Source organism: Fringilla coelebs, assembly GCF_963513975.1.
Source record: "Fringilla coelebs genome assembly, chromosome: 15".
NCBI lineage: Eukaryota > Metazoa > Chordata > Aves > Passeriformes > Fringillidae > Fringilla > Fringilla coelebs.
In genome coordinates this window covers 8,899,505-8,925,222 of record NC_140041.1, presented here as the reverse complement: position 1 = coordinate 8,925,222, position 25,718 = coordinate 8,899,505, and the positions used below count along the sequence as shown (strand labels likewise).

At 42.3% G+C, this 25,718-nt stretch overlaps 1 protein-coding gene across 1 annotated transcript in view; it reads left to right on the top strand.

Annotated features, from left to right (window-relative positions):
* The window catches only part of FSTL4 (follistatin like 4), a gene marked incomplete at its 3' end in the record, with an annotated part of 196,306 nt that overhangs the window by 100,437 nt on the left and 70,151 nt on the right, over positions 1 to 25,718 (top strand). Inside the window, exons 4-5 of the mRNA XM_084215769.1 lie at positions 1,800 to 1,990; positions 5,464 to 5,584. Of these exons, the coding sequence (XP_084071895.1) occupies positions 1,800 to 1,990; positions 5,464 to 5,584 (312 nt within the window). The remainder of the gene's footprint in view (positions 1 to 1,799; positions 1,991 to 5,463; positions 5,585 to 25,718) is intronic.

The window sequence follows — 25,718 nt, the reverse complement described above, 5'->3', positions numbered from 1 at the left end:
AGGTTGACTAAATGGGTACAGTAATCAGGCTTTCTCTTATATAAGCTGGTGATTGAATAAAAAAAAATATACTGCCTTCTCAAACCATCAAATGACATGGTTTGAAATAAAGAAGTCAAAAATAATAAACTCAACTAATAATAACTGAATAGCCTTGTTTTTTCTGTAAAACAAGAATGATCCCAAGTGAGAACCAGTGCTTTTTGGAGGTTGTTTAGAGGGAAGGAAAAATTTATCAGCTGCTTAATATCCCTGAGCAGCAGGAAGCTCTCCAAACTAGATGGGACTGAGTTCAGAGCAGGAAATAAGCCTTGTCTTGCAGTTCTTGTTCATGTAGCAGGAGGGCACTGACCTGACTGGTGAGCACATGTTCATCCTCTGTGTCCTCTCTCACCTTCTCAGGTCATAATGCTTTTGAAGTTGTGAGCACAAAATATGAAGGGTGAAAAAAAACCTTGACAGTAGATGGGTTTGCTATCAGAGAAGTGCCTCCCACCTGGAATTTTAATTGGGTTTCAGCTGGAGTGGGACCAAGAGGTCCAAAATGCTGCAGCTCAGCAAGAAAGGGATAGGAACATTAGTTGTCACTGTGCCAGAGTCTTCTGTTGTTTTTCAGAGGAATAATGTTTAGAGTCTTTGGGGAGCTGATCTACAAGGGTATTGTCCCTTAAACTGAAGTGGGACCATGTTCTCTTAGATTTAAGTTTAAATCTTAGATTTAATCCAACAGGATCAGTGATGGGGTTTAAAAGAAAAGGTTTGTTTTAAACCCAGTATGGCAGAGAGTGAGGGAACTTTTATAGGGAAGTTACATTATGGACACAAGGACACCTGAGGGGAAGAGCTGGAGGTGCTGATGCTGTTGGTGGGGTATGGTTGGAACCCACAGAGTGTTGGGACCCACAGCTGGAGCCTGAGGGTGCTCCAGGGTCTGCTCCAAGGCTCCTGCAAGGCACCAGGTGCTGTGCTCTGACTAAAGAAAACAGATTTGCACAGAAGGACAGCTGCCATTTCTCATTCTGCTGAGCTCTGCCAGCCAACAGATGAGCAGAAAAGGGTCATAATATCTTGTACCACTTTGGGTATGTGGATGCATTTCCTTGAGGAGGGGAAGAGCTGTGGATGGCTGCAGGCACAGTGTGAGCTTTCAAGGTCAGGAGAGTTCAATCTGATTTCTTCAGCCAAGCCAGAGTCACTTCAGGGAAAGTGACTGGAGGGCTTTTCCCTGATAATAACCCTTTTCCCTGGTCAGGGTCAGTATTTATTTCAGCCTGCAGTGGGGTGATGATGAGCAGGCACTAGTGACACCACAGCTGCTGGGGCTCCCCACAGCCCTGCACTCCTCACTGTCCTTCCTCTGGCCTTCTACCACCCCAGGCTGTCTCTGAGAGTTCCTTGATGACATAGGGTGACAGTCTGGGGTACCAGTTACGTGAGTGGAACTTTCTAAACATCAGCTTCCCCGGGTTTATTTTTTACTTTATGGGATAAATTTTTTCATATAGAAAAGCATAGAGCCAATTTAATATTTGTTGGAGTTACAAAACTGAGTGTGGCAGTCTGTAGCTGAAGCCCTGTAAAATCTGGAAGGTAACATGCTGGAGAGTATCCCTGACAGCAGGATTTAGAAAATCTGCCAGCTATTACAAAAGGTAACAACTCCAGGAGCTCCTCAAGCGCAGAGCTGAGCGGAGCCGAATATGCAGACATATGTGCCTAATTTTTCCTTTTAGGACCTCAGTCCTTTGAAGAGATCAAGGTGAATGCACGTGGAGCAGTAATGCTGTCTTATCTCTCAGGGGACAGCTGCACAATGGCAGACTACAGCAGGCTGAAGAGCATCCTGCTGGACCTGCAGGCGCGGCGGCAGAGCCCCCCCGGCAGCCTGGCCAAGGACAGGCCAGCCCAGAAGCGCTTCCTCATTGAAGAGCTCTTTAAGCACTTGGATCTGAACAGTGATGGGCATCTCAGCAGCTCTGAGCTGGCTCAGGTAGGTTGGTTGTTCAGTGAGAACGGAATTATGAAGCGGATTTTCATTCAAAGTGTGAATTGAATGTAGCACAGCAGCGCTCAGGTGGGAATGGTCATTTGTACCTGTCCAGTCAGCAGCAAGTGCAGGAGGAAAGTCTAACACAGTCAGTGAGTCTCTCCCTGCATCTCCCAGGAGTCAGCCTTGTCTCAAACATTTGAAGCTCATCTCCAAACAAAAAACATGGCAGCTTTCCAGCCCCATCCATACTCCTCAAAATAGATAATAATCCTTGCTCTGCTAACTGACATCTTCTGAAGTATTTCCAGTTAGCTGGCTTGGGGAAAATCAATTTAGATTTTTTAGGTGCATGTACGTTAAGCAGCAATCTCTCAATTCTCCTCCCTGCCTTCTGACCTGGGCATTAGTACAGAGTAATGTGACAGCAAAGTTGGGATGTTTGTCAACGGGTATATTGTCCTAAAATCCCTAGGCAGATGCTGAAATGTGGATTAGCAGAAATTGATAGAAAAGGTAAGAGCTTGAAAAAAGGATTATTTCTAATTTCAGGCATGCTGTGCTGTTGGAATTCATCTCCTTGGTAAAGTGAATCAAACAGCCATCCTGGGCGCTCAACCTGGCGTGTCCTCAGCTTGCTCTTGGCATGTGCAGACCTGGGAAAACAGTCCTGTAAAATGCCTTTCCATTCCATTATTACTGAATTAGAATTATTTCTAATTCTTCTCATCCATGAGAAGAATTGGAAGCAAATGCCTTCGAAGACCTCTTTGGAAGCCAGTCCTATCTAGGACCTATTCCACTTTCCAAAGCTGTTCCTTCATAGAATTATGGGATAGTTTGGGTGGGAAGGGACCTGAAAGCTGACCCCATTCCAGCCCCTGCCATGGGCAGGGACACCTGCCCCTAGACCAGGCTGTTCACAGTAAGTTCACCCTTGAGTGTCTTATCTGCACTCTGACTTCCCAGGGAGCACAGAGGGTGTTGCAGGCACGAGCCTGCTCCTCCCTGAGCTCACTCTTCTCCAGGACACTTTGTGCTGCATTTTACTCCTCAGGCTGTTGACAGGATGCTTGATCCTTTCCACACAATGCAAAGTGTCAGCATAAATTCCCTTAGATCTCAGGGCTATGAATATATGCAATATTTCCTCTGAAGGCAATGATTTTTTCATAAAGACATGGTAGCTATAAGAAAACAGTTTTATCTGAATTCAAAGCCAGATTTTACATAGTGGCATCTAAGTGTCTGTTCTATTGTCCAATTTTTTTGCCCTTTTTACATGAAACTTATTTTATTAGGATTTGAAAACCCTTGTGGAAATAAAGGTTTGCCAGCCTGCAATCAATTGTTATTGCAAAGGAGCTCAGGCAGTGCTGTAAGGTCTGCCTCAAAGTTCCTCTGGGCTTTGTTTGCAGATGTGCCTGGAGCCCAGGTCTCTCTCACAAGTGCAAACACAGACATTGGCTACTCTTATTTTCATTCTTCTCACTGTTATCAAAATCAGAAAATGTGCCTGAACATCTGGAGCCCACTGCAGTTTGATGGACCAGAATAAGTTCAGCCTCAGCCAGGAGCTCTCTCACCCAACCATTCTCCACACAATCTGGCCTCCAGCATGGCTGAGGGATCACCTCTCAAAAGTCAAAATAATGCCTATTAATGCTCAATTTAGATAAACTTTGAGTTCTTTTAGTCCTGAGCTGAGTGGCTCTGGTCTTGGGCCCCTTGGTGGCAGCCAGGCTGGGGACACATCTGTGGGCAGCTCTGGGCTCTCACAGCAGCAGGATTCACAGTTTATTTGTAGCATGCCAATTCTTTATTTTTCTCTTTAACAACATGATTTTTATGTGCTCTTACAAGACCGGTTTATCCACCCAGGTTTCAAGGGACATTTTTTTAGGTAACGAGCAATTTTTAATTACCCAGGTTTTAGTCTTAACAGAACTATTCTTACCTCTTTCTTAGGTAGATTTGTAATTGATTTGCATTAGCTCTCTGTTTTGAAGCTCTCTGCAACTTTAAATTTCCCCCAAAGACGGCAATTTCATTGCCCATGGGCAGAGGAAGCTGAGCTGAACGTGATGCAGTGAGATCTTGTTCCCTCTGACTGCTGGATGAGCCGGTGCTGTGCCTTTGCTTTGTTTTATTTAAAAGAAAAATAGTCTCTCGAGCGCTATAACTTTGTCTGCAAGCAAAAACTCAAGGCAGGTAACTTGCACTGCTGCAGTAAAAAGTGATTTTTACGACCTGGAGGTGGATCTTTAGGAGGCTCATTGCAGAGGGGTTCACCCCAAAGGAGTGAATCCAGGGGGGATAGTCCTTCATGATTCAGCACCCATCTGTGTGTTCTCCACATCAGAATTGCTTTGAGCAAAACAATGGCAGCAGATGGCCCATCCCCTTCTATTTAGAGCTGGTTTGCCTCCTGTTTGCTGCTAGACCCTATCCAATATTTTCCCTCTGGACCCAACAGTGAAATTGCCATGTAGTTTTGCAACCATGGATATATAAGGCTATTAACAATGGTGGTAATTGGAATATTATTTCCATTTAAATCTTTAATGTATTTTAAAGTCAGATTCATAAATCTACTAAGTGTGTCGCAGCTGAAGTGTTTTCCACTGTTTTTTTCCCTGACATTAAATCAAAAGGACTAGTAAAAACTTGTCAGTCTTATGAAAAGTTAATCAATTTTCTATACAAAGGGTAGACAGAGGGAAGTTTCCATCTTTAGAGGATTGATCTTGGAAGTTATGGTTGATCTCACTTTTATTGAATATTTTTTACTTGCTAGGTGAAGGGTCATTTTTTTAGCATTATTACTTTAAATTGCTTCAACATAATGGGTCAAGACTAGAATAGTAAATAAAAGAATCCCTGGCCTACAGGAAAAAGCTTTCCTGTCTGGAAGATGCAACAGTTCAGCAATTTTCTTCGTGTTCTACAATAAATTCAGAGAACCCAAATGAAATGCTGAAAAAACAAAAGAAGCAAAGTGTCAGGGGTTGTGAAAGCACATCAGGGCTGAGTACACCATCCACTGTTGCCTGTTCTAGTCCTAAAATCAGGGAACACTATTTTGTCCTTACTTACAGAGGAGAAAAGAGAAGCAGACTTTCCTTTTTCCCTGTTGAATATTTATTTTTCAGTCCATTTTCAAAATGAAAACGCGTTTCTGTGCAGCTGGTAAAGGAAGGGGCTCTGTACTCTGTAGTCCATGGTCCATGAAGTGCTGCAGGAATACGAATATCTTGATAGAAAGCAAATGTATAATGGTAGATATGGTAATCTGTCTGTCTGTCTGTCTATCTATTATCTATCTATCTATCTATCTATCTATCTATCTATCTATCTATCTGTCTATCTATTATCTATGTCCCAAAGGTCATTTCATGGAAAATCTGCCAGGTGAGCCCTGCCAGCAGTGTGTAGCATTGCATTCCATGTCAGGTTACCTGTTCTCTTTGCTGCAGCTGATGAAGAAGGAGGAGCTGGAGGGAGATTTGCTGGGCTGTACGCTTGAAGACCTTCTCCAGTTTGATGATTACAACAGCGACGGCCGCCTGACCCTGCCGGAGCTCTACACAGCCTTCCGTGAGTCCCTGCTCCGGGCTGCCCTGCCTTGTGAACCATGCCAGTATCTGTGAGGGCACTGTTGTCCCCCTAGACGTGGTCAGCCAAGGCGATCTGATCCCTTTTTTGTCTTTAATGCCATGGAAGCACTTTGCAAGGCTTGTTTCCAGGGTGTCTGTGCTCCACAGCGTGGAGCAGGAGGTTGGAACAGGTGTGCCAAGTTTATTGTTTTCTTCTGTATCTTGTTGTGCTTCTTGTTGATGGCAAGGGAGAGATGGTGGTCTGGCCAAGGTCTGTAGACCTGAGTATGAGGTTTGATTAACCCTAAAGAAACAAGATGGAAACCTGTCCAAAGGTCCTGTGGTAATACGAGTTAGTTTGCTGTGGGGAAGGTGTTTACTGAATATTTTGCCTGGGAATTATGTTTTCTACATATTGTTTCCATGTTGATGAGTGTATTAGAGTGTGCAATTGTGATACAAATCTCAGCATCCTGTGCAAGGATCTGGGGATAGCAGAGCTACTTAAACAGTGGGGTGTAATAAGTACTTGGGTCATCCCATTTATCTTCATAAATTTATGTTCTTGCTTTAAGCAGTTGTTGAAGTCCTTCCCTGGAAAAGGCCCACACTGTGTCCTTCATCTGGGTGATAGAAAGTTGTATTGTTGTTCATTCCTTTGGAATACTAAAGAAAAAGGGAAATGGGCAGGGTTATTCATTAATCAGGACAGTGAGCTACAGAGACCTTGGGCGTGGTTAAGACATTGTGGCTAAAACTGAAGCAGGATTCAACCATTGACTGTGTTGAGTTCAAGGAAAGGGCCAATAACAAGTTGGTTACCTCTTAAGCAGGATTCTTTTCTAAAGAGAGTAATGTCTGTTTTCTTGATTTACAGCTGTTCAGTAAAAAAAAAAAAAACAATTTAGATAATAATCACAGAATGGTTTGGGTTGGAAGGGACCTTAAAGATTATCAAATTCTATCCCCCTGCCATGGGCAAGGACGCCTGACAGCAGACCAGGTCACTCCAAACCCTGTCCAACCTGGCTTTGAACACTTCCAGGGATGGGGCAGCCACAGCTTCTCTGGGCAGCCTGTGCCAGGGCCCCACCATCCTCACAGGGATTAATTCCTTCATAAAATATCCAGTCTAGCCCTGCCCTCTGTCAGTTTGAAGCCATTTCCCCTTGTCCTCTCATACCATGCCCTTCTCAAAAGTCCTTCAGCTCTCCTGTAGGCTGCCTTTAAATATTGGAAGGTGTTTAAAGTGCTTTAAGATTAGCCCCAGATGTCACCATGGCCCTGTTTGAACCACACAGGCATTTAATTCAACACAGCAGATATACAGTAAAACATAAAATCTCATACATTAAGAAGGCATAAAGTGTATTAACCCAGCTGTAAAGGCTTGACATGCAGGTTTTTGGGAGCATATTTAGATAAATGGGTTCTCAAAGTCGCATCAACATAAACCTAAATTCCAAGAATTATTTCTAAGGGTTTTGGTTCAGGGAATTTTAAGTAGGCAATGAAAATAAGACAAGTGCAAAATATTAACCAATTAATAGCAATAATATTGATAAACTGCACAATTATCTTAACAAAACACAAGGTGCAACAGTGACTGTTTGTCAGAGGAATTTGGTATCTGAACAGAATTGCTCACCAAGTGAAGCTGAAAACCAGACTGACTTCTCCATTTTCAGTTTTCCCAGAATCCTGACTTTTATCAAGAGCAGGTAATGGCTCACCAGCTTTTAATTTAAAACCAAAGTTAATTGCTTGCAACTTTTGAAATTTTGGGGAACCTGGAAGCGAATTTAGTGCCTGGCTGAAGTATTTTTTTCCCTCTGCTTTATTAAATGATGTTGGAAAAAATACTTTAAACACTTAAGGGCACACTTTGGTTTATGAAAATTTTGTTTATCAGATTTCTGTTTTGTTATGAGTCAGAATTTGGCTTGCAGCTCTAGTTTAAAGGAACATCAAATGTGCATCCTGCACATTTTCCCTATTTTTTGCCTATTAGAGAGATCTTTTTGTTGCTTGAAGTTCACCCAAGCCATGAATTGTGGCTGCCACAGGCTGGCAGCAAGGTTTGGGCGCGGCTGCACAGCAAGCTGAGTAACATAATTACCAGAATTCAGTGACATCAGAGAGTCTCAATCTAATTTATCCTCTCAAAAACTGTCACATCTGTTTTGGTGCTCTGTGCTCTGGTGGAGTGTCGCAGTGTTGGAAAGGTTTGAAAATGACCTTGATAATGTGAAGAGCTTCCCAATCTGACATTCTTGTGCTGCATTAGAAGTTGGATTTCATTTTAGAGAGGCTTGTGGCCTTGCTGTAACTCACAGAGACACAAACTGGCCCCTTTCTCTCACTCCATGTGTGTCTCTTGCTCCCCCTTGATCCATCCTCTCTCTCTAAGACCCTCAGGGACACAAAGGTTATTTTTCTTCCTCATCACGTTGATCATCTGTAAATAAATAAAAAGTGCATGAATGAGAGAAATACAGAGCCTTACATTTTCTGAAATGTGGTTTTGCCAGTAAAAGCACTACAACTAATAGGTCCTATTTTTAATCATAAATTTGAACCATGCTGATAGTTTTCTTACACATTTTAATGCACAGTTTTGGATTATGGACAGAAATAGTGGCCTTCTTTCTAAACCTACCATCTTTCTTCTGGTTTTCTGAAAGTTCTTTTGTTCCTTAATCCCAAGAATAGGACTGTTAAGCATTTTCTTGCATCTATGAGGATGACTAGAAATATCTGTTAACGCAGGATTAAAGTGTCAACTTTCAAATTGCCTTAATCAAACACAAGTAGTGCATGAGACAGATGAAACACTCTCCTGGCAGCTCTGGTAAGAACCACTTGTAGGTGTCTTCTAATTCCTCTTTAATAATTTTTTATTAGATAAAGAGTCTCAGGACCATAATTAAAAAAAAAAAAAATTAACATGATGATCTTGAGATTTTTCACATGCCAAAAATAGAGTACTAGAAAGATTATTTGTCTGTTGTCTTTTCTTCAAGTTGTCACAAAGATTCAATACATGACTAATAAAGGAAAGGCTTAGATGTCATAAGAGCTGAAGCAGTGCATGCATTTAATTAATCAGCACAGAAATAGCCTGGTGAGTTGGCAAGCACATCCCCCAGCTGAGTCATACTTTTAGGAATGCTCAGATGGGTGGTTTTTGGATACAACTTCTGGCTCTGTATCTGACTGGAGGTCATTAAAATTAGGCATGACACTTCTGGCATTCCTGTTGTCTCCCCTAACGGGCAAGTGGCAGGTTGGCAGATGTGAAAGCCTAACTTTAGAAAAAAATCTATGTAGTCTTCTAGATTTGTATCCTCATCATCACCATCATCATCAATATGGACAGGTCAATTTGTAATACAGATAATTGAGGGAGAGGGAAAAGATGCATTCCATCAGAATGCCTTTATCTTGTCAACACTGTTTAGCTAATAAGGAGTTGTTAAACCAACAATAAAATCCCCTTAAATTCTAGATCATGGCTCATTAAAATACTTTCCTGGTATCATAGCTGGACCAAAACAACCTACAAAGAAAGTTTGAAAGAAAAACACTGATTTGTTATTTTTCAGTCCAGTCGTTATTTGCCATGGTCTATTGCATATAAGTTACATGTAGACAGAAAATTGCTGTTTCTGTAAGATGAGAGGCATGTCACCCATGGATATATTGCTATCTAAAAAACACAAGTAGGGACATTTTTCATGCAGGAATGAATGCAGCAGCAGCTGCAGGATTAATGTGCTCTTCTCTTAACTTCAATTAAGGAGTATAAGACAATGTTTTTCTTTACTCCCTGGTTCTGTTTCAGGTCAAATCTTACTTTTTAAATATGTCCTTAATATTAACCAAAAAAGCATGAGGAAGAAGTATAAAAATAAGATGTACACACTTTCAGCAGGAGGTCAGGGAAATGCTGGGTGACAGCCAGGGAGGGTGGATGGTGCCACCACCAGGGGCTGGGAGACCAGAATTTGAATGAACTGGGTGAAAAAATGAATTTGAGAGCCTGGGCTGGGCATAGGTGTCAGGTAAATCACTGCCAATGCAGTGTTGAGAGAAGCAGTGTTGGACTGGCTCCAGATTCACCGCAGTGATCCTAAAATCTCCAGGAGTTGTTTTCCCCACAGCTGTGGGGTATGGAGGAGGGAGCAATCCATTCCTGATTCCTTCACTATCCTCCAGAGTCTCATTAGAGATGTGGAGTCGAAGACAGATTTATTTTTGAGTTGTGCATGTTTCTGATTCACTGGAAACTACTTTAGGACAGAGCTTTTAATTATCCCAAAATTGTTGGCATTGGTGCTGACTGGGTAAAAGTAAAGCTCTGCATTGAGAAACAGGGAATGAAACATAAAAAGGGACTTGCAGGGTCAAGTGAGAGAGGAAGGTGTTGAGGGAAGAAGAAGCTTTCAGCAGGGTATCTGTTCTTGCTAGATATATCAGCATATCCAACTCTATGGTCTCATTATAAACAAGGTGATAATGGTGAATAAATACTGTTTGAGGAAAGCAAATACCTCTATTTGCTCTCTCTCTCTCTGTGTGTGTGTATGCACTCCACACACGTGTGGCAAGCCAGCTGCTCCAGCAGCAATTGCACCTGTAAAATCCACGTTCAGATGAAGTGTTTATTCACAAATTCATGAGGCTGTTCTTGATGGCACACAGCACCTACAGTCAGGTATTTGTTGCTGCTTCCTTCCAGCTGGATTGGTCCAGCCCAGATAATTACATTGGACAAGTATATTGTGAGATAAAACGTTTTGCTTGCAGTGTTTTCTTAAGCAATGTTGTAGCAACAGTTATCTACAGAATCAAATCATAGTTCTGAAATATTGACAGTTTGTGCCCCATGCTCTGCCTCTCCTGCTGTCATCTCCCTGGTATGTGATTTTTCTTTCATGTTGCTGCAGATATTGGTACAAACTTGGAAATAATTCATTAGCTTACCAGCATTGATTGCTTCTGCGAGCGATGTGATATCCCAACTTCAAACACGGCTGGGCAAGCAGGGGAGCAACAGCCTCTGCTTTTGGTTTGATGTGGTGTTAGAGGAGCTACTCAGGAAAGAAATGAGGTTGCCTTTAGCTGGCCAAAGCAGCCCATTCTTGATTGCCTCGAGGAATGGTGTGCAGATGTGTTACAGAGGATGAAGGCAACTTAATAGGTATTTAGTAGTAGTAATGTTGTTGTTATTATTGTAACTGTTATTATTATCGTTATTAGTACATTAATACTATTTTAGCAATGCAATCTTATAGCAGAAACAAAACTAAAAAGATAAAAAAGTCAAGGGAAAAAGCAGAAATTGAAAACGATTCGGCTTGATTCCTGCAGAAAGTGCCAAGTGGCTGAACAGGGATGACAGAAAAACCCAACGAGCACCCAAGTCAATGCAACAGCCTTTTGTCACCAGCATTGCCATGGCTGAGCCATGGCAGCATGCTGGATTTTTAGGCATTTTGAGGATGGAGCTGGTGTGTGTTGGAGGCAGACACAGCAGCTCAGCACAGGGGAGAGTGCCCACTGACTTGTGAGTGGCCAGTGTTGAGTTCTGGGCACGTGCTCAAGGATGGAGGTGCCTTTGATCAGCTCCTGAGATCTCCCTGCTCAATATGTTTTGACTTTAGATCATTTTCAGAAGCACCTAACTCCTTCCCTCGCTCATAAATGCAGTGTAAGATGCTTGGCTTGAGCTCTAGGAATGATCCTGCTGCACCTGAAAATGTAATTCTTGTCTGGTAGGATGCCTCAGCTGGGGATATCAGAGTGAGTTCATCCGTACTGCATTTTAGTGGGCAGCTACTTCTTGAATGTTGAAAATTTTCTTGCTTGGATTTTCTTTTTTTTTTCCCTTCTTTTTTTCCTCCCTTGCTATCAAAGAAACACATTCTGCAAAGAAAAAGAGTTGATTTCTTTTTCTGTCTCTCTTTTAAAGCCCTTCTCCTTGTGAAAATCTTTTGCACTTCAAGTCTAAAATATATCTCAGGGCTCCAGCAAAGTGCCCTGCATTGTTTGCAGTTCCACAAAACAGCTGTCAGGATCAGGTTTGTTGTGTAGTTTCAATTGTTTTGCTGCATTTTGAACAAAATGAATCTTCTCAGAAAAAGAGAAAAATCAGAATTAATTTTTAGCAAGAAAGACAAGTTTAATCTAAGCAAAAAGGTTTCAAAAGCTAAAATGTGGTTCCAGAGAAAAAGTTAAAAGTGCTCAGATCAAGAATAATTATGTTCTATGTGGATGCATGCTTGCCAGTGGAGAGAGGGACGTGGTTTTGCCTTGGGCTAAAAGAGAAATGTTTCTATGTTCAGATCAGACATTAATTCCTTTAATCAGGGCTGCTGCTCAGCTTTGTACTATACCCACTTTATATATTTTGGCATTATGGCTTCAATTAAGAGAGCCTCCTCAAATAAAGTTTTAGCAGAATTAATGGGAAACATGGATGTGGTTAGAAGGATTGTGGTTTCATGTCAAGAACAGAGGCCAGATTTTTTCATGGAAATCCAGGGAGGGTGCCTGACACTGGTTTGGCTCTTCCCACATCAGAACCCACACGCTCAGGGGTCAATTGCCAAACTCCAGTGTTTTTTCCAATAGGGAAGCACAGGATGGTTTGAACTGGGAGGGACCTTAACCTCATCCTGTCCCAACCCCCAGCCACAGAGACCTCTTCCACTAGAAATGGTTGCTACCAGCCCCATCCAACCTTGAGCATTTCCAGGGATGGACAGTCACAGCTTCTCTGAACATCATGTGCCAGGGCCTCACCACCCTCACAGGAAAGAATTTCTCCCTGATATCTAATCTAAACCCAGGCTTTTTCATTTAAAGCCATTCCCCCTTGTTCATATCTCTCATTTCCAAAGATACCATCTGTAAAATGTCAACAGTCTTAATAAGCAACGACTGAATAAGAGAAAGTGATTTAATTACAAGTTGTTATTGGAAATCTATTGTCTACAAATTGCAAAGAAAACTCACTAGAAGACAATGTAGTGTTGATCTTAAAATGTTTTTCAGGGTGCATTGATCTGTTAATCTTGGTTTTAAATGCAAGAAATTGCCATGTGGAGTAGTGCTTCAGAGGTGATGTAGTACAAACCATATCAAATGTCTACACACACTCTAGCAGGACTAGAATATTTAAATATTTATAGGAATTTATGAGTGACTCACTGGCGCATAAACCAGGCAAATACCATTACTCAAAAAATTATTTGATCTGCACTGGCAGTGTTCACTGAAGCAATTTCACATGCACAAATAATAGTACTTTGGGTTACTTGCAAACACAGAATTATGCCAGTGAAGAGCAAATACAAATATTGGTGAAGTCATAGAATGGCTGACAGTCCTGGACACATGTTGGGTCATCACCAACCAATGAACAAATGTGTGGCTGTGGCACTTGAGGACATGGTTCAGTGGTGGCCTTGGCAGTGCTGGGGTAACAGTTGGACTTAATGAGTTTAGGGGGCTTTTCCAACCTAAATGATTCTCTGATTCTCTGTGCACCTTCAAGTCATGTAGTTAGGGGTCTAAAAAGTATAATTTTCATTTTCTGTGAGCTGTGAATGAAGAATTGCAGGAGTTCCTATGACTTCCTTATGATCTTGCAAAACCAGAGGCCATTTCTACAGGAAAACTGGGCCCAAACTTTGTGTTGTTTTGGGTTTTGTTTTGGTTTTTTTACTTTTTTAGTCATATTCTGTCTTTCTGAGGAATTTTTGAAGCAAAGGCTATATTTTTATGAAGCAAAAATGGCATTTTGTTAAAAAGGGGCAAAATTACAGTTACAATGCCTAAGACTTTATGTGAAATCAGAGACATGATATGGTAGGATCCTGAGCCAGATCTTGGTTTATTATATACAGTCCAGAACATTTTAGCTGCAGTTTTCCTCTTCTTTCTTGTTTTCTCTCCTTGTATTTCCAAGTGGGTAATTGTTAGAGTTTTATTTTTCTTTCAAATTCTGCCTTCACCTGAGGAGAGCTGCTGTGAGCAGTCTCTCTGCCTTTACAGGCACCTCATGGATGCTTTGAATTGCTTCTCCATTTCATGTTCTTCATCTTTTCTTCCACTGGTTGAGCAGATTCATATCCTTTAAGCCCAAAAACATTCCATGGTATATATTAAAAAAAAATTACCTATCACAGCCTCAGTCCCACCAGAGTAGGTGCAGAGGGTAAACCTTCCTTTATTACCCTTCCCCTCCCATGTTACTTTCCTCGTCATCCAGGCAGGGATCACGTTGCTGTTGTGTGTTTTGTCACTTACTGACCCTTTTCCCAGCATTAGGGACCTCATCTGGTTCCTCTTTTGAATGGATCCCTCTGAGAAATGCTTTCAGAGATCTTTCCATCAGCCAGTTCTTAGTTCATTTAGGACAGATTTTATTGACACTGTACAGCACTACAGAGCTGCAGTGCTAATTTTGTAATCAAAATGCCAGAGCAGCCATCAGAAAATTATTGAGTACAGTACATATTCCCAGTGCAGTGATACAATTTATGGAGAGCCACAGCTGAGATGTTTTTATTTCATGTTCTTCACAGGCGAAAATCTCCTTGACAAATCCAGGATGCCCAGATAGACACTTTAAAAAAAGAGCAGCAGTAGAAAATTGAACTGGGCTGAACTCAAAGGTTGATTCTGCTTTAATATTTCCAAAAAGAATTAAAAAAGGTTCTAGCCTTTAGAAAAAAGTAGAAAGCTTCAGAGATGCTTCAGTGGCGTCAGGATTTGAGGTGAAACTCAGCTGTTGCTAATATCTGTCTTTAGCACCACCATAAAAAACTCATGATTCTTGATGATCAAAACTTCAGAAAGAGTATCAGGAGCCATCAAGAGACATAAATAAGGGCAAGCTCAGCCCTGCTCTGCCTCTCAAGCACTACTCCTGCTGTCAGCTTTTTCATCTGCAATACATAAAATTCAGCTGCAGGATTTTTGTTTCTCTTTTTGCAAACAAGTACAGGCACTACTAAACTCATGCTTTATCCCACACTTAGATTCCTGTAGCTTTGACCACAGTTCAGACACTGATGTTCCAGCAGTGTTATTCGAAACTTGCTGCTTAGAGAAGTAGTTTTTGGCCATGATTTAACAGAAATAAAAAACAAAGGAAATGTGCTAAGTATATGTCTGTTTATAATTTGTCATTCTATTCATCATGCAAATCTGAATAATGTATTAATTATTAATTAATAATTAAATTAAAGATAATGTAATTAAAGATCACAGGTCCTGTCCTGGACACTTGGAATGGTGTCCTGCTCTGTGGCCAGCTGAAACCCAGCATTGAGTAGTAGCACCATTTACCACAGACCCAGAAATTGCAGGGGGGGCTGGGAATGCAGAGGGTGATGGAACAGGGAGTGAGAATAACAATGATTACACAGCAAAACACCAAAAAGGAGTGGGGTGAAAAGGGAATGAAAGTATCCTCGCCCTGGGATTTCATAGAGTATATATGCACCTTTTAAATATGAAATTAAATGAGAGAATTGAGAGGTGGAAAGACCATGGTAGCATTTCAAATATCCTTTCAGAGTGTATTTTGACATGAGCTGTGATTCACAGGGTTCTCCCATATCCTGATTTCCTGTAGTGTCAGGGTAGGGCTCTGGTCTGATGGACTGGCTTCTGGAACTGCTTTCAGGTACAGACTGATTTTGAAGATTTTCCTGAAAGATGCTGCCCAGACAGGCTCTTCCTGTGGTTTTGTTCTCCTGTCTGCTAAAATATGAGATGTATATGAGGCTAAATTTGTTACAGAATTGCTATTATCCTCCTTATTTTGTTTTAAGATGTATTTTTATGAGCCCATTCACTCCAAGATGCACTCATGGAAAGACTCCAGTATGTTAATCAGTATTTATTGAATACCTCAGTGTAATGGGATGGACAGGCACTGTGGATTGTAATTAATACATTGACATGCAGTGACTGTAGCTGAATGGAAGATGAAAACAGCTTAGTCTTAGGACAGGGTGTACATTCATCTTGCAGTGCTACATGGACACCCACCGAGTCAAAGACCTCTCAAAAAGAATGGAAATGCATTTTCTTTGCCAAGCAGGAGGTTTTTGGCAGTAGCAAAACACACTGACATGGCAGAAATACAGAGTGTGGGTGTTGGAGGGGCTGCTAGTGCCTGAACTCCTCTGGAGAGCAGCACATCCCTCCAGCATTATCCATGAATGAGAGGGATGCTTAGCACATAAAAGAGCAAACTTGGCTGCTGCCATCCAGGTGAGCACAGCTAGTGCCTCCTTCTTGCCCCCCCTTCCATCTATCCCTTATCCTGCTGAGTTGAATTCAGTGAAAACAATTGCATTGAGGGAGGGATTTGGCTCAGAAAATATGGGGTTTTTTCCTTTTTCAAACATAGTGAGAGTAACCCAGTTACTGTCGTGGTGCATTAGCACAGGTAGGCTCTGAATGCAATGCATTAAACAAATTATATGAGCTGCAAATAATGTGGTTTGTATTCCAGTACATAAACAGGGCTTCAGCAAACAGGTAAACCAATGGCAAAAAGCTGCTTTTCAGATTTCACTTTTCAAGCCCTGCAGTGAGGCACTAATACAATTATGTCAAAAGTCTGTTGAGCAGATAGAAGTAATGAACTGTTGGATTCCTGCTCTGTGAGAGATCTTTAACAGCGGACATTGAGGAATGAAAGATTTCCCCTGCACCAGGCATCATGTGTCCAAGGGCTTTACAAGTAACAAAAAAAGAGAGTGGCAGGTTAGCTTCCTTCTTCTGGCTCTTGGGAGGGGATCAGCAGCTCTGAGCCATCATTGATCAGCACTCCTTTTGTTAAACATTAGGCAAGAGAAGACTTGGCAGGTGTAATTTCCTTTAGGGAGAAAGCCAGAGGGAAGGGAGAAGGAAGGCTGGGGGCTTGGTACCACCCTGTACTGAGCCATCACCTTCACCCTCCTGTGCAGTCACTGTCTGAGGGGCAGATCTTCCATCAGGCTCTGCAAGTGCCCCATGAAACAAAAAGAGCTTTAGTAAGTGTTAGTGATCCACTAATTTCCTATAATGAAAGAAACTTTGAAGAAATCAACAGGGCCAGTGGCAAAGCAATTTCATTACATGTCTCATGTCAGCCCACTGGATAATTTACTCTGAAGAATAGATACAAGTTGCTCATAGAAGAGGTTGAAATATCTTATGAAGCAGTTATACCACTTGTGGGGATGTTTGACTTCCTATGGTTATTATTGCTTTTGTTATTAGTTTTTGTGGATGATGCCCCATAGGAACTGCATTGCGAGGCCAAGCTCATTTAAAATTCCAGCATCAAAAGCTGTCAGATAAAGTCCATTTTAAGTTGCTTGAAATAACAGATGTGTTTCAGGGCAGTGGGGGTAACTGGTGCTGGGCTCTGCAAGCAGCCCAGTAAATGCTGCAGTTGTAGTTCCACCTGTACAGAGACAGTGGAAGTGCTGTGTGACACTCGCTGCTTCTCTTTTCATTTTCTTGTGAAGAATTACTTAGTAATCAGTCAGAGTAATCAAGATGATTTTGCAGTGCTGAAGTTTCATCTAATTAGTCTTCTGGGTGGTTGTGCTATCAGAGCCTGAGTCAGCCCCAGGTTATGCAGGGGCTGCATGGTTGCCCCCAGCTGACGTGCCCAGTCTCCAGCAAACCCAGCAGTGTCTGACTTTGTAGTGTGCTACTTCTTGTAAATCAGTTGTGTCTCAGGTTTGTGTTTGAAATACAAATTCTGCACACTCTGAGAGTCCTTGCCTATTCCAGTTGCAAGCTGGAATAACAGGTTACCCAGAGTAGTTGTGGATGTCCAATCCTGGAAGTGTTCAAGGCCAGGTTGGATGGGGCTTGGATGGAGCAACTTGGTCTGGTGGAAGTTGTCCCTGCACTTTAATCATTTTTAAATAGGTCATTTACTTGTAAGTGGAATTGTTCCTGGGTCACAATTCACCTGTCTATACATATTTGCGGTCTCTGTTGACCCATTTCTGCTGCCCACTCCATAAAATCAACAAGACATTGATCACCAGGGCAGCCTGTCTTTAAAATAAATAAATAAACCAGTAACAGTGATGCAGGAAAAACAGCCCAGGGAGGAATAGAAGCTGCTAATTTTTTTTTTTTTTTTACTCCCTCCCTACCTTCAGCAGGCTAATACAGTGCAGGATCAGGGATCCCGTGTGGCATTCCATCCCATCCTGCAGCCTGCTGGTTTCCCATGCCCACTGCCACCCAGGGCCACAGAAGGTGACTGCCCATGGCCACCAGCATCTCCACCCCCATCTTCACATGCCTGGCTTTCTCTTCTCAATTAGTCTATTTTTTCCTACCTGCCTCTTTCTACTCTGATGGAAATAAAGGGAAAAGTTTTTAAATTAAGGCACAAGAGGAACAAGAACAATTCCTATTTTGGCAAATTGTTGTATTTCGAAGTCTTGTCCTTGTATAACTCATGAAAAGGTTGACTGTGGATGTCCAAGAGATGTTTCCTTTGTTGCTCAGAAATTGTTCTGGGTCAGCAGCAGATGGGTCTCAGCTGTTAGGAGCTATGGCATCTCTCTTCAATTCACGGGTGCTGAAAAGCTGGAAAAGTCAAGGGTAACTTTTGTCTCTTATCTCACAAATCTCTTTCTCACCAGAGTCAGAAAAAAAACATTTTTTTTACGGTTTTAAATCCTTCTAAGCATATCTATTGCAGGACTTGCTGTGTCCTCCTCCTCTGGTCATGGGCTGTCTCTGATGTCCCTTTGCTCTCCAGTGCAGAAAGAAGTACATTGGCACTACACATGGAAAGGTTACACATTTGCTCATTCCTGTGCTACAAATTTCTTAGATGCATCCACATCAGCCTTAGAAGTAGAAATAATGGTGGGATTTTGTCCAAGTCAATAAGATGTTGCAAGCTCTGCTGGTTTCTAAGGAGGGATTCCTTTGGGAGATATCCCTGCTCCAGTGGATGGACAGCATGGCCCAGCTTTCAGGAGTTTCTTTTCTCTGAATTAGTTGGGCAGCACATCAAGACCTATATCCAGATTTCAGATTAAGTAATTTTGCTATGACTGCTCATCCCATTGGTAGCCTGTCCCATGATGGTGGAGGTTGGTGTCAGCCACATGGAAATGCCCCTGCCAAAAACCAGGGTCTTTCTGGTCAGTGTTGATTTGTGTGGTCTGTGGGAGTGGTGTTTCCTGGCAGGAATATGTGTCCTCTACAAGGTGAAGGAGGGAATAATCCATATATTAGATAAAGTCTTCAGGATTTCGTATGCTTGGGCACTGGTACAGTGTCGACATCACAATCTCATCAGATCACAGGGTTTTAGTTAAACCAAAATGACAAGACATTTTCTTGGACTTTACCCATCACCTGAAGAAATTGGTTAGAGTCTGAGTTTGTAGAGCAAACACATTGAAATGAATTTGAAGAAGTTCTGGAAATAGCAAGACCTACATGGGTAACTTCCTTGCAATTTCTATTATGAAGATTTAATTTCTAAAATTGCAAACTATAACTGGGAATTATTTATTATATTACCTGAGAAATTTCTTGGTCCTTCTATCTTTGTGAATTACTTTCTCCCTTTTTTTTTTTTTTAATGCAGGAAAGAGATTAACCCCTTCTCTGCCATAGCTACTTACACATTTCCACTGAGCCTAATGCTTTCCTAGAATTGAGAGTGATCAGGTTGTGTTAAATGGGATTCAGGCTTCCCTTTGTTCCACAGGACAGCAGGGCCGGACAAGGGGAAGGGTTTGGGTGCCCAGTCTGACTTAGCCTCTCAGTTTTCAGAAGAGTGTTTGTTGTGTGGGTTTTAATAATATTAGACTTTTTGCTATTCTGCCCTCCAGCAATGACCTTAGAAGCCATAAAGATGCCCTCCCTGCAGCCAGCACCAAACAGGCGGCTCTTGGCATCTGTCAGTGGAGTTGGAGCAGGGCCAGTACCTGAAGATGGCCCAGGGAGCTCCCACTGTGCCCAGGGATGCTCAGTGCTCGCTGTGGCCTGGCAGACACAGATCCCTCACAAGGACCTTGTCACTCCCTGCTGCAGAGAGTTGTCATGCTGAGCATCGCAGTTTTTCCCCCTCTTGGCTAAAGCCCAAACTGCCTTCTAGCTCAAATGAGACTTTTGAAGAATGCTTCATTTTCCCTGTGCCTCAGAGTGACTTCTCCCCGGAGTCTGACCTTGCTGTGTCCATCTGGAGCTGCTGTGAGAGCTGGGGGTCCAGGGGGGAATCACTGTCCCCACCACTGTTCATCTCTCTCTAAAGTGAAACAGCCACACCCAGGTACCACACACAGGCACTGGAGTGACTTTAAAGGTGATGGTAATGCTGAGGAGTGATTTACAAACTTGGTAAAGGATCATGCTCTGGATCTTTAAAAGCACTGTGTTTGCTGTAGGTGGTTTCTCTCAAAACCCCCCCTTTTGCCAGGTGCAGAAAGAAACCCCAGGACAGAAGTGCCAGATTTTCCGATTATTTAAATGCCATCATTTCAATAAGTAACTTAATGGTGATCATAAAAGTTAGAGGACCCTGGACCATGAAAGAAATTTTTCACAAGAGAAGATATTGTTTCATTTTTATAGAAAAGAATGAACTGTTCATTACGTGTTGGGAACAAAGCAGCTCTGCTGGTGGGGAGGATACAGACTGTTTATAACCATCTTCCAGAGCAGGCAGAAAAAGGAGTGTTGGGTCCTGGATGGAGACCAAGAGTTAAGGCATGTCTCTGATTGGGAAGGTTGAGGAGGACGTGGGGGCTGCTGCCTCCAGACAGCACCTTCAGGAAAGGACAGGAGCAGCCTCACAGGACAGGGCTGGAGCAAGGAGAGCATGGTTGGTTGTGTGGAAGAAGGCAAAGAAGGCAGTTCCTGGTGTTCATAACTAGCAGGACTGTTGGAGCAGAGCTGTAGCACAAGGTGGGCTGCTGGCACCCCTGCCCTGGGTACTCAGGAGTTGCCTGGTTCCCCTGGCTGTTGCAGGGTAATATTGGTGGTGTCTGGAACAGCTGTATTACCCTCTCCTGCAGCTAAATCTGCTGTAATAGTGGCAGGAGCAGATGAAGAAAGGATCTGTGGGAAAAACTTCCGAAGCAGAACAGAGTAACTCTGCCCTGCAGAATGTGGGACTGCCCAGCCTGTCTCCCAGAAAAACAGCACCTCTTGCAGAGCATGGTAAGCAAGAGAGAGCAGTAGCATCTGTGCTCCAAGGCTCTGTGTCCTTAAATCAATGAACCTGAATTTACAGAAGTGAACCACCTGTCATTTGCCTCGTAGGGGATTCTTTTTAAAAGCAGCAATGTTCCTTTATATCACCTGCATATCAGGGCAGTACATGGGTCTTTTTCCATCATGTTGCCTGGCTGGAAACAGCAAATAAGGATACATGGAAAGATTTTACTTTTTTCTGAGCAAGCTCTCCTATAGAAGGCAGGAAGGAGCCTTCATCTCCAATTTGATGGGCTGTCTGAAAAGGTTCAATCCAGGATCTAACAGCAGTATTTCAGTATTGATCACTTTCATGCATTTGCCAGGTAGCTATTTGCTTCCTCTCTCCTTCCCACTTCCCCTAAAATTGCTGGGTCTATGTACCAGTTTTAGTCACATTTCTTGAGAGGCAAAAGTTTTAAATGTGCCAAATATCATCAAAAGCAACTGAAAAGGAAACAAAAAAATTGCATTTTTGTCCCAGGTGAGGGGAACACTGAAGAACAAGCTGACTGCCTGGGTACACATGGGGGAACACACTGATGAGAAGGTCCTGCCAAACCTCCCACAGGCAGAGAGCATCCTTGGGAGCTCACGTCATCTGAGATGCCAAAATCAACCTGCCTTGGGCTGCTGCTGGATAAATCCAAACTGCTTCATTTCCAGTGCTGAGACATGCTCTTTCAGGAGCATAATCAGATGCTCAGATGTTTCTTTGTTAAGTTCTCTTCCCACTGTATGAGTTTGTAATAGCAGTAAGAGCAGTGTGACTTTGCTATAACCCACGTTTTACTTTCCCTGGTAGGACATGATGTTTTTTTCACAGGGTATTTATTCATCATCTGTTCCTAGTTCTTGAAAGATTTTTGAAAAGAGGGTTTTGAGCAGTTCCCCCAGTCCAGGTTAAACATGTCTCACCACAGCTGTGTTTCAAACTGTTCAGCTCTGCTTTGCTCACTGTTGATTGTTCAGATTCCAAGAGGTTACATATGGCCAGGGAGGAGGATTCATCTTCCTTTAAGCTGTCTCTTCACTTTCAGAAGCCAATAGGCTGAACAGCCCCCTTGCTGTCTGAAAACATAAAGTCCCATTTAATTCTTTTGCTGTCCCTACTTCCAGAGATTGTAATATAAAATAATTAATCCTGGTGCAGCCTATGTGGCAGCTTGCAGCCTTGTTGATGTCTCTCTGTTGCTCCAAGCAGAGGGAGCTTGCATCGTTGCTTAACAAATTGACTGCTTAGAATTGTTTAGAGAAATAATTTCTCTTTTAGTCTGTTCTTTTCTCGGGGGTGTGAAAAGCTTTCAGTAGTCAGCCCTTTATTACACCTGTGGGCAAGCAGAAATATGTTAAGAGAGGACATAGAGTTTATCTTTACTGCATTTGCATAAAAATACCATTCTTTTTCCATATTTTTCTCTCCACAAAGAGAAAAATAAAACAGACACAGTTGTGTTAAATTGGTGTGTGTTGCAACACGGCAAAGTCTTTCACACCACAGAATCCTCAGGGCAAGAATTGTGCCCTGGTTGTTCACATGGTGTAGAGAAAACTGTGAGTTGGGAAAACCAATGGACTTTGGGTATTCTTGTATTAAGCTAAACTGTACACTGCAATCAGGTGCTATCCCATGTTCTTAGAAGCTGATTGTAATTTCTGAGTTGTCTAAATTTGTTCAATGCTAAGTGTTGTGTGACAATACATTCAGAATTTCTGCATCATCTCATGCAGAAAATAAAGAATGAAAGTTGGAAATCTGGTTCCATGAACCTTTTGGATAGATTCAGCCTGGCTGGACTAATTGAAATAAGTATGAAACTGTTCTTATTTCATTACTTCTTTTTGGTTAATATGATGATTAAATACAGGCATGAGATGTTCTGGTAGATTGAAGTTAAGCTAAAGCAAATTATTTTGAGTGATTTCAGGTAGAACAACTTTCTGTGGTTTTCTCAGGATCCATTTTATGCTGGCTTGCACAAAGATTGGGTCTGGGTCCCTGTTTTGGTAAAGAATGCACACAGTGGGGGTGTGGCTTTCTGAAGCACTGTCTAACAAGGAATTTCAAGAATGGTTTTCCCTGTTCTTTCTTATACACATTACTTCTACAATTCCAGCAACAGTAGATGGTTTTCTGTCTTTTGTTCCCTTTGTCAATTATCTCATCAAATAACATAGCAGCTTTCCCATCAAGGTTTTTTGGCCTTAATCAATCACATAAGGTACATATTTCACAAAAAAAAAGTAAATACTTACCAGTTGTGCTTGGACATCCAAGCTGAGGGGATGGTGAGAACCTGCAGGGGGTGAGGAGTCCTGAGGCTGAGCTGGGATATCTTTTGCCACATCCTTCATCACATGTTTCAGATGCACCATTCTGCTCTGGTGGCAGGTAACAGGTGACCTATGGGCCTGTGCAGCTTTTTTTTGTAGATTTTCATATTTCTAATAAAATGTTGCTGTTCTTCAGTCAGAGAACTGCATCATTTAAGGATTGCTTGTGTCTGCCTAGAAATCAGAGAGAATAAGCACATACAACTGATTTAAATAGGTCTGTGGTGATGATGTAATTAGGCATTCAGGCCATTGTTGCCATTTTTTATTTAATTATTTAATGTTTATCATCTCTATAGAAAGCCTCAGTTCTTTGCTGCGTCATTAAATGCTGCAGTCTCCTCCCAGCTCCCTCCCATCTGTATTTAGATAGATTGGACAGATCCTGTTGGCTTTCTCCTGGTGATGATGGGGACAAAAAAGTCATTTAAACATATTTGGCAGGCCATATATCTTAATGTTAACAGTAACAATTCAACAGGGAAAAAATCTTGTGACTGCAGGCTAAATGAAATGAAATTTGGGCTTTGGGTTCCCTGGGGGCCAGAATCCTCTTGTCTTACTTGATGTAAATGAGATGGGCCTTTGAGCTGGGTAATCAAGGTGGAGAAATGATGTTCAGGGTTCCTCACTGGAGAGGTGTGCTCTGAATTCCCTTTCAGGTGGGCAGATGTGCAGAGAGCCTTGCACCAAGAGGTACCTCAGTGACCCAGAGTGATGATGGCTGTGTGCAAACCCTCTGGGAGATGCCAGCCACACCCAGCAAACTGTAAAATCTGCTTTTCCAGCAATGAAAATAAAGGAAAGAAACCAAGAGCAAATAGGGATGACAGACAAGGGTGTTTCCATCCTAGGAAAAAAATCAACCATGTTGTTCATCACTGCTGTTGCAGGGGGAGCCCCTGAGGTATAAACAGGGCACAGACATTTTTATTACTGTGCCATCAAACCCTGCCCAGGGGGATTTAAGGCATTATTGCTGGAGGAAGCAGTCAGTGTAGTCAAAGAAGCATCTAACCTCAGTGAAGAAATTATCTAAGCTTCTTCCTATAATAAAGTTTATTTTCCCAGCCTTAAATGAAAGGGGAATATGTGTGTCTGAGGTGAGAGCCATGCCACTCCCAGCACGCTCTGTGCTGCTACCTGCTGTCACCAAGCTTTTGTTTCAGCTGTGAACTTCTGATAGCAGCCACTTCTTCTGGGTTACATTTATTTACCTGAGCCAGACAAATCCTGGGGTTTTATTATCCAGCTTGTGGTTTGTGCCTAGTTCAGCCTCCTTCCCTGTGCCCAGCCAGGCACAGGAGGGAACCAACTGCCCAAAGCACTGGAAACCTCTTGGCCAGATATTTTAATTTCAGCTTGGAGCCCCAGTGTTGTGTGTAGGAGCCCCAGTGTTGTGTGTAGGCAGCCTCAGGTGTGTTGTAGGCAGCCCAGCAGCAAAGTGAACATCAGGGCTTGGGCTCCTCAGGCAGGTGCTGCCCTGGATCAGGGCTGGCATCTGTCTGCCCACCCCCATAGGACCAAGCCCCAAGAGCATCACTGGATGCACTGATGCTGTTTTGAGGGGTTTAATTGCAAAGGGACATGTAGCATAACTGGCTGGCAATGCTGTTGGGATCAGTGGGGTTTTTCTGGTGTGCAGCCAGTGTCTGTCTGGGATGGACACAGGGCTCCATGCTCTCCAGGACCAACAGGTGGGAAGCACTGGTGGGCACAAGGCAGCTGTCACGGGCAGCAATGTCAGGCAGTCTCTTCCATGTTTCTTTTTGCTGCTGTGAACTAATTTCCAGTTTTGTGTTGTCAACACATGTTCTCCTCCTTCCATTAAACTCTCACCCTGTTCTCTTGGCTTCAGCAGTGATTTCTTTGCTTTTTAAGGATTTGATCCACTTGTTAAAAGCTCCATGACGGAAAATCCCAATGCTTTCCAGGCATCAGATCTGGTGTCAGATTCTGCAAGAATTCTTTTACAAGTGTTTGTGTGGTTGTAAAAAAACCAAACAAAAACAACATGAAGAAAACCACACAAGCAAAACCCCGAAATTAAAATGACAGCAGAAGAGAATGCAGGTGCTAGAGAAGAGATCTCAGCTCTGTTGTCATTTTAGAAACTTCATTATCCAGTTATGGGGTTTGATATTGCTATTGATTTCACATAGAAGACACTCAAGTGCTACAGGAATGAGGATTGTATAAAACCCAAAGACAGATCACTGCAAAAATATAATAAAATGGTGGTTACAGCTTACATTTTTGGTGAAACCTGCCACTAATAGAATTCTGTAATGAAATTGCTCTTTAAATGAATTATTATTCCAGAATTTTCTGATTAATATAAATCCCCTATTATGTCATACTCCAATTAAATTAGACAGGATATTATTTTATGTGATATTGTAATTAACTAAACTGGAATTTGGCCAAGTAGTCATAATTTATACCTGGACTGTGAGAAGATGTATGATGATTTTAATATTTATAGTTGGTTGAGAACTACCCAATTTTCACATTAATCCAGATGATGATATTTTGCCTTTTGTTCA